Below are 19,055 nucleotides of genomic sequence, written 5' to 3' on the forward strand. Positions count from 1 at the left end.
ATGCTTTGGGGATAGTGGATGTGTGGGGATGGCTAAACCCTCAACACACACACACACACACACACACACACACACACACACACACACACACACACTACACACTCCAGTCTGGAGTAAAACGCAGTCAATCCCGGCACGATTATTTATTCACACATGCACAAGACATACAAGATTTTGTGAAACCCACAACACTCGCGCAAGGTATTACTGATCACTCCTTGGTGATGGCGGTCTTTGGTGCCCGACAGTTCGGACGCCCTGCCACTATTAGAATACAGCCGTGGGTGTTGAAGGTCCCTCACATTAGGGAGGGACTCCGCCAAGACACCGACTTTTACTTTACAGAAAATATGGGGTCAGTCGAGTCGGCGGCCACACTTTGGGGGGCGTATGGTGCGGTAATTAAAGGGAGTGCATTGACGTGGATGGTGGGGCATAAACGTGAACGCAACAAGAGGGTGACTGGCTGGAAACCAATATTCTACAATTAGAAAGGGCCCTTGCCTCAGACCCAAATCCGGAGACTCAACATAGTATCGGCCTTAAGAGGCACGACTACAAACAGCTCCTGCTAGAAGACGCTACTCTGCGAGCCCTGGCCACACGACATCGTATATATGAGCAGGGGGAGCGCACGGGTAAGCTTCTTGCGTGGCTGGAGCGCAAGGAACAGGCGGCTAGGTCGGTTAAGGCGATAACGGGTCAGGGTGGCAAGCTCGTCACGGACCCCCAGGGAATTGCTGACGTGTTTGCCGCACATTTTGAAGAAGTCTACCGGGTCCCACAGAACTCTCAGGCCCGATGGGCCACAGACCTCCTTGCCACTATAAATGTGACGTGTTTGTCGCCGCAAGATTGCGAGTCACTCAAAGCTGACCTTTCAGCGGCAGAAGTGCAAAAAGCTATAGTAGACGTCAGGTTGGGCAAAGCGATGGGCCCTAATGGCCTGCCCATTGAGCTCCTCAAACCTATGGCTGTGAAGTTGGCATCCCACTTGTTGAACCTATATAAAGAATGCTACGAACTCGGCCGTCTGCCGCCTGAAATCCGCGATGCGGCGATTATGGTGATCCATAAGCCTGGCAAGCCGGCGGAAGAATGCAAATCGTACCGCCCCATTTCGCTGCTGCCGGTAGAAGCGGAAATCCTGGCTAAACTGGTGACCTATCGCCTACTCCCCTATCTTCCCGACCTGATCCATCCGGATCAGTCAGGCTTTATGCCGGGTAGGAATAATGCCAGGAGTCGTGTTAATGGGGTGTTGGGACGGGTTGATAGCTTTGAAGAAGAAGCGATCTTGTTGTCACTTGACGCCACTATGGCGTTTGATACGGTAGAATGGGAATATCTTTTCGCTGTGCTTGCCCGTATGGGACTGGGCCCTAAATTGATAGGGTGGATCAGGCTGCTGTATGGGCTACCCACAGGGCATGTCTTAGTTAATAACCACCGTTCTACCTCTTTCCCCCTCCAGCGGGGCACGAGGCAAGGTTGCCCGCTGTCGCCCCTCCTTTTTGCCATGGTGCTGGAGCCTCTGGCAATCTGGGTAAGGAGTGACCCTGAGATCAGGGGCTTAAAATGGACCCACGACCATGAAGATCGTACATCGCTCTACGCGGACGATATATTACTGTATTTGGCCTCACCGGCACGATCCATACGTCGGACTCTCCATATCTTCCACATATTCGGGGCACACTCTGGTTATCGGATCAACTGGTCCAAATCACAAATGTATGTCCTCTGGGGCGAGCCCCCGTCCAGCCCAAGGGGTTACAGCATCCCAGTAGTGGATCAGGGCTTTGTATACATGGGCTTATTCCTCACACCTGACAAGAATCTTTTCTATGAACGTAACCTCAAGAGGCCCCAGGAAAGTCTGCGATCGGATGTCATGCATTGGAGGTCACTGCCCCTGACGTTGTTGGTACTCGCCTCCCTGTTTAAGATGCTTGCGCTTCCGCGCTTTTTATATGCCCTGGAGAATGCCCCATACCGGATCTCTGACTCCTACTTTTCCCAAATCGAACGGGTGGTACGGGAGTTGCTCTGGGACGGTTGGGCCCCTAGAAAGGTTATAACTAAACTCATGGGGTGGTATGACGGGGGTATAGGGCTGCCAGATGTGCGCCTTTACTACCGGGCGTCGCAGCTGGCACCCATCAATAGATGGGCATTTGGCTCTCACGAAGACCCCAATTTCTGCACGGACCACTGGCTGATGGGAAGGGGGGGGGGTTACAGTAGGGCTCTCTACACCAATCCCCGTAAATTGCGTTTGACTGGCCCCACGGCCCGTACGGTCGAAGCGTGGCACACGGTACAACGTAAGTTGGGGTGGCACAGCCGTCTCACGAAGGCTACTCCGCTATAGGAGCCGGATCTTTTAGGACACCTTAGTGCATGCCCGGGATTCGACAAGTGGGACATGATTGGAATTTCCAGGGTTGGGGACCTTTGGGTTAAAGGTAGGAATGCCACATTCACAGATCTACAAGCAAAATACCAACTCGCCCCTACAGAGACCTTTAGATATCTGCAAATCAGCCATGCGATTGACTCAGCCCTCCCCCGAGATTGCCCCCTTCCAGACACCTCCCCCCTGGAGGATCACTCTTATTCGACCCGATGGACCGCAAGGCAATATCCCTAAACTATAAAAAATTAGTAAATAACCGGATTGACCCGATGCTGAAACTAAGAGTGGGCTGGGAGCGGGACCTTAGTGTGATGGAGGATGATGATTGGAGAGATGCGCTCGCCTCCCTCGGGAGGTGGCGATTCCACAGAGGCTACGACTTGTCCAGTTAAAGGTACTCCACAGGGTTTACTTTGATACCTCATTATTGTTTAGGTTCGGTAGGACGACGGACGCTCTAGCCTTAGACACTGCAACCAGACTGGCACGTTCACACACATACTCTGGGACTGCCCCCACATACAAAAGTATTGGATAGACCTTACCAGACAAATGTCCAGGGCTTGCGGCAAACCCGTTCATCCCTCCCCCAAGACTTGCCTCCTTAACATCTGGGACGCAACAGACCTTACCCAGATGGAACAATCCTGGGTAACAATGGGTTGGATTATAGCCAAAGGTAATATCGCCCAAAAATGGGGTTCAGGGGTGCTGCCACAGGTGAGAGCCTGGGCCTCTGATATGGACTACGCTAGGGTGGCTGAAAAGACGGTGTTCAAGGGGTGTGGGTGCCCAAAAATTGGGACAGTATATGGGGGGAAGTGGAATAAGTATAGGGGCGGTATATGCATCTCTCCTACGGTGGAGTTGAGGAGGGAGAGGCGGACACTACTGGCTCTACAGGATAGGATAGGAACACCTGTCCCACCGGGTGTACGCTGTTAGAACTCCGCGACGTGGAGGGTTCACACATTTCCAGGGGTTTTTGTAAACTGTTCAGATGTTATCCACCGCCAAGATGACGTCGCTGGAGCTACTTAGACTCGCCCACACATGCTGACGTCAGTTCTGTACACGACTTTCCGCGCCAGGAACACAGAGCCATGCAAGATACTGACCACTGGTGCATTTTAACTAGGGCCCTGAAAGGTATGACCTTAACCCTAGAAATCAGTTCGCCAACGTGGAGGATGGGTGGGAAGGGAAGGAATCTATCACTAACTAATGTCTCGTACAGATATATGGTTACACAAGCAAGTAACTTGTGCATCTGAAAGAGACAAGTTAGTGATAGATTCCTTACGTTAGAATAGACACCCCAGGAATACCAACCCCGGTGGTGTGTCTGCGAACCAAGATCACACCAGAAAGTCCCAGAGACCTGAATGGCCAAAGAAGCCATCTCTCCGGACTGGACTGTCAAGGCAATAACACTTATTAAAAGTGTGCATGGAGGCCCACGTGACTGCCTGACAGATGTCTTGCAGGGGGACACCACGTCCCAATGCAGTACTAGCTGCTGTCGCCCTGGTAGAATGGGCGCGCAACCCCACCGGTGGTTCCTTTTTAGCCAGAGAATAACAGGCTTTGATACACAAGACGACCCAACGGGAGATAGTCCTCTTGTGTACAGCCCAGCCTTTCTTGGCGCCTACGTGGCCAACAAGGAGCTGGTCATCCACCCAGAACTGTTGTGTGCGATTTAAGTAAAATGAAAGCGCACGTTTTGGGTCCAGACGGTGGAGCCTCTCTTCCTCTCTGGAAGGGTGCGCAGGCGGAAAGAAAGTGAGCAAGGTGAAAGCTTGCCCAATGTGAAAAGCATTGACAACATTTGGCAAGAAGGACGAGTGTGAAGCACAACCTTGTCTGGATGGACAGACAGAAAAGGAGGCTTACAGGAAAGAGCCTGGAGCTCACTCATGCACCTAGCGGAGGTGATGGCAACTAGGAAAGCAGTCTTCAAAGTCAATAAACTAAGGGGACAGTTGTGAAGCGGCTCAAAAGCAGCACACATCAAAAACGTAAGTACCAGATTCAAGTCCCACTGCGGCATCACAAACGGAATAGGAGAGAAAAGGTGAGTAATGCCTTTGAGAAATCTATTAACAACAGGGGACTTAAAAAGAGAGGGCTGATCAGGAAGCCTGAGAAAGGCAGAGATTGCAGAAAGGTAGCCCTTAATAGTGCCCACAGCACAGCCCTGCCGGGCCAAAGAAAGAAGGAACAAAATGACCTCTGAAAGAGGGACAGAAAGGGGATCCACAGCCTTTGCTGTGCACCATGCCACGAATTTGTTCCACCTGCAGGCGTATACCGATTTAGTGGAGGGAGGCCTGGCTGCCAGAATGACATCACAGACTTCAGGAGGCAAGTCAAATGGAATCAACTGCTGCCGCTCAATCTCCACGCATGTAGGTGGAGTCTGGACAGGTTCGGGTGGAGGACCGTCCCATGTTGCTGTGACAGAAGATCCTCCCGAAGAGGCAGTCGGATCGGGGGATCCATGCTCATACAAGTACAAACATTCATTCATACTGAGTAGCTCTGGATACCAAACTCTTCCAGCCCAGTTCGGGGCCACAAGAATGACTTGTGCCCGGTCGCGCCTGATTTTCTTCAGCACTCTGGGTAGAAGTGTTATAGGCGGAAAGGCGTACAATAGACTGTAGCTCCACTCGCGACGAAAAGCGTCACTGAGCGAGTGCCGCCTTGGAAATTCCAACGCGCAGAACAGATGACATTGCGCGTTCTCTTCGGTGGCGAATAGATCTAACCAAGATTCTTCCCCCACTGTTGAAAGAGACCTTGCACCACCTCCGAGTGAAGACGCCATTCGTGATCCATCAGGCACCAACGGCTGAATTCGTCCGCCCTGATGTTTAAAGAGCCTGCCAGGTGTTGAACCGTCAATGAAATGCCTGGACGTTCCAGTCATGTCCAGAGGCGCAGAGCCTCCTGACATAGGGTCCACGACCCCACCCCACCTTGTTTGTTGCAATACCACATGGCGGTGGTGTTGTCTGTGAACACCTGCACCACCTTCCCTTTGACAGAGGAAAGGACTGCCTTCAGTGCAAGAAGGATCGCCCGAAGCTCCAGAAGATTGATATGGAGCCTGTACTCCGCCGGAGACCAGAGGCCCCTGATCTCCGCCTCCCCCATGTGGCCACCCCATCACAGGAGAGATGCATCCGTCACAACTGTGTGCTCCGGTTGGGGAAGGGAGAGGGATCTGCCGCTGACCCAATACTGATTTGCGAGCCACCACTGCAATTGTCGTGCAGTGCCCTCCGAGATCTGGACGTAGTCTGACAGGTTCCCCTCCTGCTGCGCCCATTGGAATTTCAGGTCCCACTGCAGAGCCCACATATGCCATCTGGCATGGTTGGTGAGCAGGATGCAGGAAGCCATGAGGCCCAGCAGCCTCAAGGTCAACCGGACCGAAACCCGGGACAAGGGCTGAAAGATCGTAATCATAGCCTGAATGTCCCGGACTTGTTGTTTGGGAGGATAGACTTTAAACTGCACAGTGTCCAGACCGCTCCGATGAAAAGAAGCTTCTGAGAGGGAATTCCGTGCGAGTTCGGCATGTTGATGGAGAACCCCAGCAAATGCAGGAGGTCAGCCGTAGTCTGGAGGTGGGAGACGACCGTTTTGGGCGAGCCCGCCTTCAACAACCAGTCGTCAAGATAGGGAAAGACTGAAACCCCTGATCTGCGCAGATGGGCAGCACCACTGCCATCACTTTCGTGAACACCCGAGGGGCGCCTGTAAGGCCAAAGGGGAGCACGGTAAACTGAAAATGCTCCTGCCCTACCATGAATCGCAGGTAACGCTGGTGGGCCGGCAGGACGGGGACATGAAAATAAGTGTCCTGCAGATCTAACGCTACTAACCAGTCTTGCTGGTCTAGGGCAGACAAGACCTAAGCAAGCGTGAGCATCTTGAACTTCTCCTTCTGGAGGAAGCGATTGGCGTTCCGGAGGTCTAAGATAGGACGCAGGCCCTTGTCCTTCTTTGGAACCAGGAAGTAGTGGGAACAACAACCACAACCTACTTCTGGCATCAGAACGCGCTTGATGGCCCCCTTGGCCAAGCGGGCCGCAACTTCCTGATAGAGAAGTGCCAAGTGATCCCCGACATGCGGTGGTACTGAAGTAGCATGGCTGGAGGGGTAGACTCGAAGGGAAGGGAGTAGCCCCTTCGAACTATTTGCAGAACCCACCTGTACGGGGTGATGGTGTGCCAGTGGGGAAGGTGATGGCGAATCCGATGGGCCTGAAACAACGGACTAGGAAGGTTTTGAGGCAGCGGAGGCAGGGGCGGTGGTGGATTGACCTGCCCGCTGCCCTCGGGTCCCACGTTCGCGGCTGTGCTGAGATTGCGGCTGCGCAGGCTTGCGGGTCTGCGGGTCTGAAAGGAACGCGCGTGGGCACCCCGACCCTGACCTCGAAAGGAGCGAAAAGTGGACCCCAAGGGAGTACGCATTGTGGCGAGACTCAAGGACTGGGCCGTAGCCCGAGAGTCCTTAAAGAGTTACAGGGTGCTATCCGCCTTGTCACCAAAAAGGCGAGTGCCAAAAAAGGGCATGTCCAACCAAGTGTTCTGGATATCCTCGGAGAAGCCAGTAGTTCTGAGCCAAGCATAACGGCGGAGCACCACTGTTGTGGAAAGTGCCCTGCCGAGGGAAGCGGCCATGTCAAGCCCACAACGGATAGTAAATTTAGCAGCATGCCTCCCTTCGGTAATGGCCTGGGAGACAACTGCCCGTGCTTCCACAGGGCACTGAGGCAGCACCTGTGCCACAGTGCCCCACACAGAATGGGAATAGCGGCCCAACAGGCACACAGTATTCACCGCTCACAATCCAGAACTGGCAGAAGTGAAAATCTTTTATCCAAACTGCTACAGTTTCTTCGATTCCTTGTCCAGAGGAGCAGAAGGGAATGCGCTCGGCGAAGCAGAAGCCTGGACAACCAGACTCTCAGGCGTTGGGTGTTGTGTGAGAAAGCTGGGGTCGCCCGGCGATGGCGGCGTGCCACACCCTCATCTACAGGGACCCCTGAGTTAGGTTTGGTCCAGGAGCTCAACAGGATGTCTGTAAGCGCCTAGTTGAAGGGCAGCAGCGGCTCCGCGGAGGACGACAGTGGCTGCAGAACCTCGGTCAGGAGATTGGTCCTGATGGGTACAGAGAGGAGCTCGAGGTTAAGAGCCTCAGCCGCCCTACACAACACCACAGAAAAAGTCCCAACCTCCTCCGAAGCCACGGAAGAAGGGGACAGTGTACCAGGATGTGCAGAGAAATCCAGATCCACTGGACCTTCCATGTCGCCTTCCCATTCAGGCTCATCCTCGCATTGAGCTGCAAGAGGGTCTTCAGACCCCTCCCAGTACTCCTTCGTCCACCGGCTGTTGAGGGGGCTGGTAAGGACGAGGTGCCCGGGGAAACGGGACAAATTCCCCACCAAGAAATGGAATCTGGGAGTAAGAGACCAATTCTAGTTCGGCGCCTGCAGCGAGGCCGGAGCCGGCGGCGTAGCAGAGGCCATAGGTGGCGGCATGGGGGCAGATCCACCCAACGGGTCTGCGGAGCCCAAAGGTGCTCCTGAGGGACCTGATGGGACAAACAAATGGCGCAAGGCCGACATGAAGGCCTGTACCTTGTCTGAAGTCGCGTGCAGGCCTGGAAAGTGTGGGTAGGCCACAGGCTCCAACGGTGAGGGGTAGAAGAGCGACAGCGCTTCTTCGACTTTTTATGGCGCCGTGACCTACCGGTCCCAGATTCCTGCGAGCGATGCGGATGGCTCCGCGACCGGTCCCTCTACCTCCCACGGGAACGGGACCTCGATCGTCGCGGAACCGATTGTCGGACCTCCAACAACTTTCGGGAACGCTCCCGCAAAGCTTTTGGCGCCATGGCCCGACAATCGGGGCATGCCTCGGGGTCAAAAGACGCACGTCGTGCGGGTCTGCTACCAACATGTTCGGGCGGCAGGCCCAACAGGACTTAAACCCGGGCATTCCTTCTGCACCAGGAGTCGAGTACTCGACAAAACAAGTTGTCAAAAACCAAGTTAAAACATTTAACTAGGGGTACCGATCTCTCTCGGATCTGCGCTGCTGCGAAAAAAGAAAGAACTGACGTCAGCATGCGTGGGTGCGTCTAAGTAGCTCTGACGATGTCATCTCAGTGGCTATGATGCCTACCGATGCGCAGGGGTACTGCGGACAAAAACTTTCCAGATCCAGTCTGACGCCTGGGGTAATTCTAAGGTAAGGAATCTATCACTAACTTGTCTCTTTCAGATACGAACGTGCTTGGGCGCCCCTTCCTAGGTCACGAAAGGTGCGAAAAGCAGAAGCCGAAGGACTGCGTGTAACTGAAAGGCCTAAGGACTTGGCCGTAGCCCGTGTGTCCTTAAAACGTTCCAACGCGCAATCCGCGTTATCGCCGAACAGGCGAGTGCCATCAAAGGGCATGTCCATCAACGTGTTCTGGACATCCCCAGAAAAGCCAGTTGTCCTCAGCCGAGCATGACGACATAGCATCACTGTCGTTGAAATTGCCCTGCCCAGCAAGTCAGCAGTGTCAAGACTACAACGGATGGTGAACTTGGCCTCAGCAATAACTTGGGAGAGTATCATCCGAGCCTCCACCGGACACTGAGGCAGCACTTGCACAACCATATCCCATACAGAATGGGAATAACAGCCCAAGAGACATGTGGTGTTCACAGACCGCAGTCCTGAACTGGGGGAAGAAAACATTTTCTCCCCAAACTGCTCCAGTTTCTTGGATTCCCAGTCCGGAGGTGCGGAAGGGAACGCGCTCGGGGATGCAGAGGCTTGGACAATCAAGCTTTCGGGGGTGGGGTGTAGGGAGAGGAAAACGGTGTCGCCCGGGGCTGAGCGATGACGTCGGGCCACGTTCTTGTCCATAGGAGCCCCTGTGTTGGGCCTGGACCAGGTGTCCAAAAGGAACGTCTGAGTGTGCATTGTTAAAAGGCAGCAGTGACTCCGCAGAAGCTGAAGCTGGCCGAAGCACCTCTGTCAGGAGGTTAGTCCTGACGGCCACAGTAGGGAGATCGAGGTGGAGAGCCTCAGATGCCCTACACAACACCATCGAATATGAACCACCCTCCTACGTAGAAACGGTAGAAGGAGACAGTGTGCCAGGTTCCGGAGCATAATCCAGGTCAACTGCATCCCCCGGATCCTCATCCCAGTCCAGGTCTAACTTGCATTGAGCTGCGAGAGGGTCCTCTGAACCCTCCCAGCCCTTCCCGTCCTCCACAGCCTGCTCAACAGGTGGAACATATGGACATCGGTGGATATAGGGATAGATGTTCCCAAACGGCGTCGGAATCTGCATCAGTAGACACCCTTCCGGCACTGGCTCCACGCCGGGGAGGAAATCGGGAATGGCGTTGGCCAGGTCTGCGGCCGGCGCCGTCGATGCCGGTGGAGGTCGTACAGGGCCAACCGGCATGGACGGGGATCCAGGCCTGAATCCACGGGGGTCCCTTGGCGTCGAGGCCGGAGTACTCGACTACGTCGGGTCGGAGCTGGCGACATCGAAGAGCGAGGACCCCCAGCTGGGCCGGACGGTCCGAACACACGTGCCATGGCTGACAGGAACTCCTGCAGCTGGGCGGGGGTCGCCGATGGACCCGGAAAGGGCGGGTAGGCCATCGGCAACTGCGTAGACTCCGCCGGAGCCACAGGGACGGCGCCACCTGCACCCTTAGCTGCGTCGTGTGACCAGCTAGGGGAAGGCGAAGAGCAACGATGCTTCTTTGCCTTCTTGTGCTGCGCCTTACCTGACTTCGAATGATGGTGATGGCTCCGCAGACGGTCCCGCGACCTCCCACGGGACCGGGACCTTGAACGGCGCGGAACCGACTCCCGGGCCTCCAGACACTTTCAGGACCGCTCCCGCAAAGTTTTCGGAGCCTTGGCCCGGCAGTGGGGGCACAACTCAGAGCTGTGGTTGCACCCCAGGCAGTAGAGACACTCATGGTGCGGGTCAGTCACCAACATCATGCGGGGACAGGCCGCGCAAGACTTAAAACCGGGCATACCTATACAACTGTAGATTGATATATACTTGAAAACCGAGACAAAAAGTCCCCAAAAACTCAGTCAAAAAATGACTGGGGGTCCCGCTCTCTCCGTATCTGCGCTTGCTGGCGCGGAAAAAGAAAGAACGGACGTCAGCGCGCGTGTGCGCGTCTAAGTAGCTCCAGCGACGTCATCTGGGCGACTACGACACCAGCGACGTACGCGGAGCCGTACGACGCCACCTACTGACGCACAGGGGTACTGCTGACGAAAAAGTTTCCGGATCCATTCTGACGCCTGGGCGTATGCTAATGTAAGGAATCTATCACTAACGTGTCTCTTTCAGATCAAAAAATATCTAGCATTGCCTTCCTTCAGGTCTAGACTTGTGTATAATCCTCAAATGTTGGTGGGAAATGGACTTTGAGGTTTGTATGATTGCTTTTTGTGTGATGGGAAAAAGAAACCTACTTTTTGGAATCTTTGTCCTTCTTTGAAGAAGGCGAATTCACCTTGCGACACCGACTGGAGCATCAACCTGTTTTCCTGGAATGACGTATGCATGAATAATTTTGCTCCAACTGCTTGATGACTTTCTTGCTCATGTGTGGGCAACTGGCATGAGAGGAAGAATCATGTTTGAACAGAAACAACAACCAAATTTAGTCTAAAACCAAGAGTGACACTGGAAACCCAATGTTCAGTGAAGACCTGCCCATCTTCGGACAAAAAAAAAAGGGCATTAAGAAGCAAAGTTGTAGAAACTGGATTTTTTTTAGAAAAAGTTCAAAAATAATGTACTGCTTTGGAACCTGCGTCTGAGAAACCTAGAAAAAAACTAAAAATTAGGGACAAGAGAAGGGGCTTTTTTGGATTTGTGGAACAAAGCAATCCAGCATCATGGGGAGCTAAGGCTCAAGAAATTATTTTAAAATCAATGTGGTGCCTGGAACAAAAATTAAAGATGAGGAATCTGAGGACAGTATGCATCAGAAATCAGATGTTTTGTAAAGGATTTTGACCCACTAAGTATTTCAGTGGCAACACCACAAATAACTTCACCAGTGTCTTCCATTCTGGGCACATGTGTCAGAAAAATGGTGTTAAAGAACAAGGAGACCAATAAGGGAAACATACACATTTCAACATTTGACACACTTTAAATAAATGGAGAATTCAGTTACTTAAAAATCTTTCACTGAAAAATATCACTGTATGTTGCAGACCCAGGAACAACTATCGTACTTAGAGTGGAATAATGAATCAAGGGAATAATTTTGAGGTTTCCATAATATAAGCCTTGGAAAACATTTGATTTTCACATGTTCTTTGTTAAAAAAAAAAAAGGGGAGGAGAAAAAACAAAAATATATTAAGTCAGCACTTCTGTTCTGTGTACTTCACCCTCTTTGTAATTTTTCAATTTCTTTTTACATGTATTTATGTTGATAAAACAATGAAAATAAAATACCTTTTTTATAACTGAAGATAATTTAATTTCCACGTTGAAAATATATTCAATGATCTAGCTCATATGCACAAATATTCAGTGTTTAAGGACATTAATGAAAATGCCAAAATGCAGAACAATTCTTAAAGCCAGACCCAAAGGCACAAGAGATATAAAGGAGCTAACTTAAAGGAAAACTACCAAAGATTGCTTTAAAACATTTCCAACAACTAGAAGTAATCTCTTCTCCTAGAATACCAGAAAAGATAACCTTAATTTATTCAACCTCCGCGGAGGAACTACCTGGCGATTAAATGTTATTCTTTGGCCTACAGGAGTATACAGGCAGGCAAACCCCTTCATCCCACAGTTGCTATGAAGTACCTTGAAATCTGCATGTGCAATTGGTCCGGACCTTCCTTTAATCAATACACTATAAATAAAACAGGGGTCACACATGGAATCTGAGTGAGACAATTTCACAAAAATCTGATCGGTCCAGAAAAAAGCTGAATGACCCATTGGGCAAGTAAAAAGCCAATTGAAACATGTCAACCTAACCAGATTCAGGGGAAATAGCATTCGCAGAGCCATTTTTTTTTGTTTTTAACATAGTCTAGGACCACTTAAGATCAAAGGTTTTAAAAGGGGATCTGGAGGCTATTTTATATATAAAGTAGGATAGCAAGAAAACAAGATCAAAGAACTCCCCCTTACCACTTTTCAGAGGACAAGGACTGAACCCATCCTGAGGTATTCGATGCTGGATGAGGACACGAACAATCACCCCTTTTTTTAAATTTAGAAATAAGCACTCGAAGATGGCATACTTGGTGGGTACTAACTGTCTGAGGAAGACAAGACTACTTTCCACGACAAACTGTTCCCTCTCTCTCTTTTTTTATGAGCAACAATTATCTCCCGCTATGAGAAAAGCGGGGATAAACATAGGAATACCACAAAACCAGGGATACCACATAACTCCAAAACCTGAAGTTGAAGATTTTTTTTTTTGTTTTATAAACAAAGCACAAGAACCTCAGATAAGCCAACCAACCATAAAATAATAAAATTAACCATGTTTAAATAATGGCTTGAAGGTGTGCAGTGTTACTGAAAGTTTTGTGAATTCCAATAATAAATCAAAAGTAACTGAACTTACTGAAGATAGTTAGTTTCTTGTCAGCCTGCAGAGCTTCCTCACGGGTGAAAGGGAAGTCGAACCATCTTGAGCGAGTCAGGCTGAGCTGCATGGTACGTCCAAACATCTCAATATAGGATGGTGCCCGCTCGATGGACTGAGAGCCAATCTGGATACGCATACCAGTCATTACCATAGTAGTATTATTATTGGTGACCTCAACTGTGAATCCACCAGGCTGAAACGGAGAACCAACAACATTCAGGTTTCTTTGAGAGTGGAAATAATCACAAAGACAGAAGTTTTTAAAGGAAGACTAAACTTTAGAAGTGGATGTGGACTCAAAGGAGAAACAAAAATTAATTTGTCAACTGGCCAACAATTTTCCACCGAGGGTAGATACATGTGCCATGACACAGTAGCAAACGGACTATCTCATGTAAGGAGAAAGCTAATTTTCTTGCTGTAGAGTTGCATGGTTGAGGTGGTGGGGGGGGGGCATAAGAAATAAGTGGACAGAGATCTATTTGGAATCACTGGACAGAGCTCTTCACTTTGGTGCAGAGTGAAGGATTTGAGAGGCTACCCCATGTGGAAAGCATTGGGTAGAAAAAGGCATGACCTCAGTGTTAAATTGCCTGGGTGCTTCATGAAAAAAGTTCACATTCTGAAGTGAGCATGAAGCTCCAGCCCCTCATTTTGGTTCGATGAAAAGGCGAAGTTGAGGAAAAGTAAGATTTTGAACCAAACTCAACTTGGCAGACAGTGCTAGGGTGTGTAAAATGAGAGCATAACAAGCTCCTATGCATGGCTAAGAGCACCGAGTTGGCAAATGTGTATGAATCACTGCTCCATGGAAAAGAGTGAGGGTGGTTGGAGTTGCCAGAATCAAAACTCACCTTGGTGTTTGCTACATACATTCCAGTAGAGTTGAGACGGTGCTTGATCTGTTGTGCATTGTACACCTGCAGAAGGTCATTGCCACCAAATTCTACATCCGTCAGCTGCTGGTTATGTTCGAAGAAGTCTATGGGGAAGGTCACTTGGCTGGATGTGCGCATTGCTGCAAAGAACACAAGAGAACAACAAATTACTTGGCTTCAGCAACGCTTTTCTGGAGGATGCTATATGTTCCCACAGATTCCTCATTTTTTATGCTCCCTGGAAGTCTCACGTTCACTAGAAGTCTGACTTGATATGCATTTATTTGTTTGTTTCAGCAGACGCTTTCATCTAGAGAGTGGTGGTAGTGTTGTGGCTTCAGACAGATCCACTGGCATCAAGCATTTATGGCATTGAGGCTAAAAAAAGGTGTAGCTCTGGACTGTGATTTTAATTCCACCTTAGTTTCCAAGTAAAACATAAGCATGGAGTAAACTTTATGTTTTTTGATAATTATTTAACTCAGTTAAAGTTAAATAATTGTCAACAAAACATAATAAAGTGACATCCTTCGGAAAGGGGAGGCGGGAGGGCAATGAGAAATCTGCAGGAAGTATCCACTAGAAAAAGCTTTAATGAAGGTACACATTGTATTTCAAATGGATACTTCTCTGGCAGATTCTTCTTTTTTGAAGATCCTCAAAGCAATGTCTGCTATCACGAGAAAGGACGGAGGAAAGGAACACAACGTGTACAAGAACATATTTTACAACTGCTGTAATGAAAATCAGTTTAGGTTGGATTTGAATCGCTAAAATAATGTGTAGTAAATGCATGGAATGGCCTTGCTTGGAGAATCCATTCATCCAGGTAAAAAACAAAAAAAAACAAAAAACGGTATGAAGGGGTTCACAAAAAAAAAGCTAACCTTCCTTCAGGCTCAATGCAGATCTTAGTATTATGAGTAAACCCACAGTTGAGTAAGTAGTCTTAGAAGGCGAAATTGAATGGATTAAAATGGGGGAGCCATTAGAAAGCATTACGAGAGACTGAATAACACAGTATAAATGAAGAACAAGTTACTTACCTTCGGTAACGATATATCTGTAAGAAACATTAGTTCGATTCCTCACCTTAGAATATCTCCAGGCGTCAGGCTGGATCCGGAAAGATTTTTCGTCAGCAATACACTTGCGCGTTGCTAGGCGTCGTCTGCGGCTCCGCATCCGTCGTCGGCGTCGTGATCGCCGGGATGACGTTGTCGGAGTACTTCAACGCTGCCCTCGCGCGCTGACGTCAGTTCTTGTACATAGCTTTCCGCGCCAGGAAAGCAGAGACCGACACTGGTGCCAAAAATCTAGGGCCCTGAAAGGGATGACCTCAACCCTAGATATCGGTTCGCAGAACGGGGAGGATGGGTGGGGCGGTGAGGAATCTAACTAACTAATGTTTCTTACAGATATATCGTTATCGAAGGCAAGTAACTTGTTCATCCGAAAGAAACACGTTAGTTAGATTCCTCACCTTAGAATAGATACCCCAGCAAAACCAACCCAGGAGGTGGGTCTGCGAACCAAGATCACACCAGAAAGTCCTGGAGAACAGAACGGCCAAAGAAGCCGTCTCTCTGGACTTGGCTGTCCAGGCAATAGTGTTTGGCAAACGTGTGCAGCGAGGTCCACGTAGCTGCCTGACAAATGTCCTGCACGGGGACTCTCCGGCCCAGGGTAGTGGTCGCTGCTGTGGCCCAAGTGGAATGGGCCCTCAGCCCTACAGGAAGTTCCTTTTTAGCTAAGGAATAACAGGCCTTGATACACAAAACGACTCACCGAGAGATGGTTCGCTTGTGCACCGCCCGCCCCTTCTTAGCGCCCACGTAGCCAACAAAGAGTTGGTCGTCCACCCGAAACTGTTTGGTGCGGTCCAGATAAAAGGACAGCGCACGTTTTGGGTCCAGACGGTGGAGCCTCTCTTCCTCTTTCGAGGGATGCGGAGGCGGAAAGAAGATGGGCAGTGTAACAGACTGGCCGATGTGAAAGGCAGTTACCACCTTAGGGAGAAAGGAAGGACGAGTCCTGAGAACAACTTTGTCCGGATGGACAGAAAGGAAAGGAGGATTAGAAGAGAGAGCCTGGAGTTCACTCACCCTTATAGCAGAGGTGATGGCAACCAGGAAAGCAGTCTTAAGAGTCAGAAGACTAAGGGGACAATTATGAAGTGGCTCCAAGGGAGCGCACATCAGATAGGTCAATACTAGATTTAAATCCCACTGAGGCATTACGAAAGGGTCAGGATGTGAGTAATGCCCTTAAAGAATCGAGAAACAACAGGGGATTTAAAAAGAGAAGGCTGATCAGGAAGCCATTAAGAAAGCAGAAATAGCCGAAAGGTATCCCTTGCGGATGCCCAGAGCAGAGCCCTGCTGGGCCAGGGAAAGAAGGAAGAGGAGAACCTCAGAAAGAGGGGCGGAAACGGGATCCACAGCCCTTGCTGTGCACCCTGCCACAAATTTGTTACACCTGCAGGCGTATACCGATTTTGTGAAGGGACGCCTGGCTGCCAGAATAACATTACAGACTTCAGGAGGCAAGTCAAATGGCATCAACTGTCACCGCTCAATCTCCACGCATGGAGGTGGAGGCTGGACAGGTTCGGGTGGAGGACCGTCCCCTGCTGCTGCGACAGAAGGTCCTCCTGAAGAGGCAGTTGAATCGGGGGACCAATCGATAGACTGAGTAGCCTGGGATACCAGTATCTTCGTGCCCAATCCGGAGCCACAAGGATGACTTGGGCCCCGATCTTCTTCAGCAGAAGTGGTATAGGCGGAAAGGCGTACAACAGACCGCAACTCCACTCGCGACGAAAAGCGTCTCCGTGCGAGTGCCGCCTTGGAAACTCTAACACGCAGAACTGCTGACATTGCGCGTTCTCTTCGGTGGCGAATAGATCTAACCAAGGCTCTCCCCACTGCCTAAAGAAGCCTTGCGCCAGGTCCGAGTTCAGACGCCATTCGTAATCCATCATGCACCGGCGGCTGAGTTCGTCCGCCCTGGCGTTCAGAGAGTGATGTACTGATGTTCCAGCCATGTCCAGAGGCGCAGAGCCTCCTGACAAAGGGTCCACGACCCCACCCCGCCCTGTTTGTTGCAATTCCAAATGGCGGTGGTGTTGTCCGTGAACACATGCACTACACTTCCCCGAACAGAGGGAAGGAATGCCTTCAGTGCAAGCCGGATCGCCCGCAGCTCTAATAGGTTGATATGGAGCCGGGACTCCGCCGGAGACCAGAGGCCTCTGATCTGCCTCTCCCATGTGGCCCCCCCATCCCAGGAGGGACGCATCCGTCACTACCGTGTGCTCCAGTTGGGGAAGGGAGAGGGATCTGCCACTGACCCAATCGCGGTCCGTGAGCCACCACTGCAACTGTCTTGCAGTGCCCTTCGAGATCAAGACATGGTCTGACAGGTTGCCCCGATGCTGGGCCCACTGATACTTCAGGTCCCACTGCAGAGCCCACATCCGCCACCTGGCGTGATGTACCAGCAGAATGCAGGAGGCCATCAGACCCAGAAGCCGCAGCACCAACCTGACCGAAACCCGGGATAGAGGCCGATAGATTGGAATCAGAGCCTGAATATCCCGGACCCGCTGCTCCGGAGGATAGACCCGGAACTGTGACGAGTCCAGAACCGCTCCGATGAAGAGGAGCTTCTGGGAGGGACTCCGATGCGAATTCGGCACATTGATGGAGAACCCCAGCAAATGCAGTAGGTCGGCCGTAGTCTGAAGGTGGGAGACGACTGCCTGTTGCGAGTCCGCCTTCAACAACCAGTCGTCGATATAGGGGAAGACTGGAACCCCTAATCTGCGCAGGTGAGCTGCGACCACCGCCATCACATTCGTGAACACCCGAGGGGCACTGGTGAGGCCGAAGGGGAGCACGGTAAACTGAAAGTGCTCGTGGCCTACCGTGAACCGCAGGCAACGCCGGTGGGCCGGCAGGACGGGGATGTGGAAATAAGCATCCTGCAAGTTGAACGCTACCATCCAGTCTCCAGGATCTAGGGCAGCCAGAACCTGAGCTAAGGTGAGCATCTTGAACTTTCTCCTTCCGGAGGAAGGCGTTGACGCTCCTGAGGTCAAAGGTAGGGCGTAGGCCCCCTTTGCCCTTCTTGGGAACCAGAAAGTAGTGGGAGTAACAACCCCGACCTACTTCTGGGCCAGGAACGCGCCCGATGGCCCCCTTGGCCAAGAGGGCCGTAACTTCCTCCTGCAGAAGTTGCAAGTGATCCCCCGACATGCGGTGGTACTGCGGTGGCATGGCTGGAGGGGTCGCCTCGAAGGAGAGGGAGTAGCCCCTTCGGACGATTTGCAGCACCCACCTGTCCAATAGGAGGGTACGCCAGTGGAGCAGGTGATGGCGAACTCTGCCTCCCACTGGCGTGGAATGAGCCTGAAAGCACCGACTAGGAGGGCTTTGAGGCGGATGCTGCCGGGGTAGATGTGGACGAACCGGCTCGTTGTCCCCCTGCTCCACCTCGGCGGAATCCATGTCCGCGACCTCGTGGAGGCAGGTTCTGCGGCCTGTGGCTAGACGGACATGAGGGGGTGCCCCTTCCTTGGCCACGAAAGGGGCAAAAAGGGGAAGTTTGCGGGCGCGGGGCCGAGAGGTCCAAGGACGTGGCCGTAGCCCTGGAGTCCTTAAAGCGCTCCAGCGCACTATCCGCTTTGTCGCCAAAAAGGCGACTGCCATCGAAGGGCATGTCCATGAGGGTGCTCTGGACATCCCTGGAGAAACTCGTGGACCTCAGCCAGGTGTGGCGACGAATCGCCACCGTGGTCGCCATTGCCCTGCCTAGCGAGTCCGTTGTATCCAGTCCACATCAGATTGCATGCCGTGCCGCATCCCGCCCCTCGGCAAGAGCCAGGGAGAGCCGTGTCCGGGCCTCCTCCGGACACTGGGGCAGCACGTCCTCCACCGTATCCCACAGGGAGTGGGAGTAACGGTCCAAAAGGCACGCGGTGTTGATAGACCGCAACCCCAAACTAAGGGAGGAGAACAGTTTCATCCAAAACTGTTCCAACCTTTTGGATTCCCGATCC

The 19,055-nt window shown here is 51.5% G+C and overlaps 1 protein-coding gene across 14 annotated transcripts in view; it reads right to left on the minus strand.

The window, feature by feature from the left end:
- The window catches only part of UBR4 (ubiquitin protein ligase E3 component n-recognin 4), a 1,980,383-nt gene that overhangs the window by 860,028 nt on the left and 1,101,300 nt on the right, over positions 1–19,055 (minus strand). For all 14 annotated transcript variants that reach the window (XM_085609056.1, XM_085609055.1, XM_085609054.1 and 11 more), the window contains exons 47-48: positions 13,970–14,133; positions 13,092–13,308 (exon numbers count right to left, since the gene is read on the minus strand). In XM_085609056.1, the coding sequence (XP_085465182.1) occupies positions 13,092–13,308; positions 13,970–14,133 (381 nt within the window). The remainder of the gene's footprint in view (positions 1–13,091; positions 13,309–13,969; positions 14,134–19,055) is intronic.

This window comes from Triturus cristatus, chromosome 1_2 (assembly GCF_964204655.1).
Source record: "Triturus cristatus chromosome 1_2, aTriCri1.1, whole genome shotgun sequence".
Classification (NCBI taxonomy): Eukaryota; Metazoa; Chordata; class Amphibia; order Caudata; family Salamandridae; genus Triturus; species Triturus cristatus.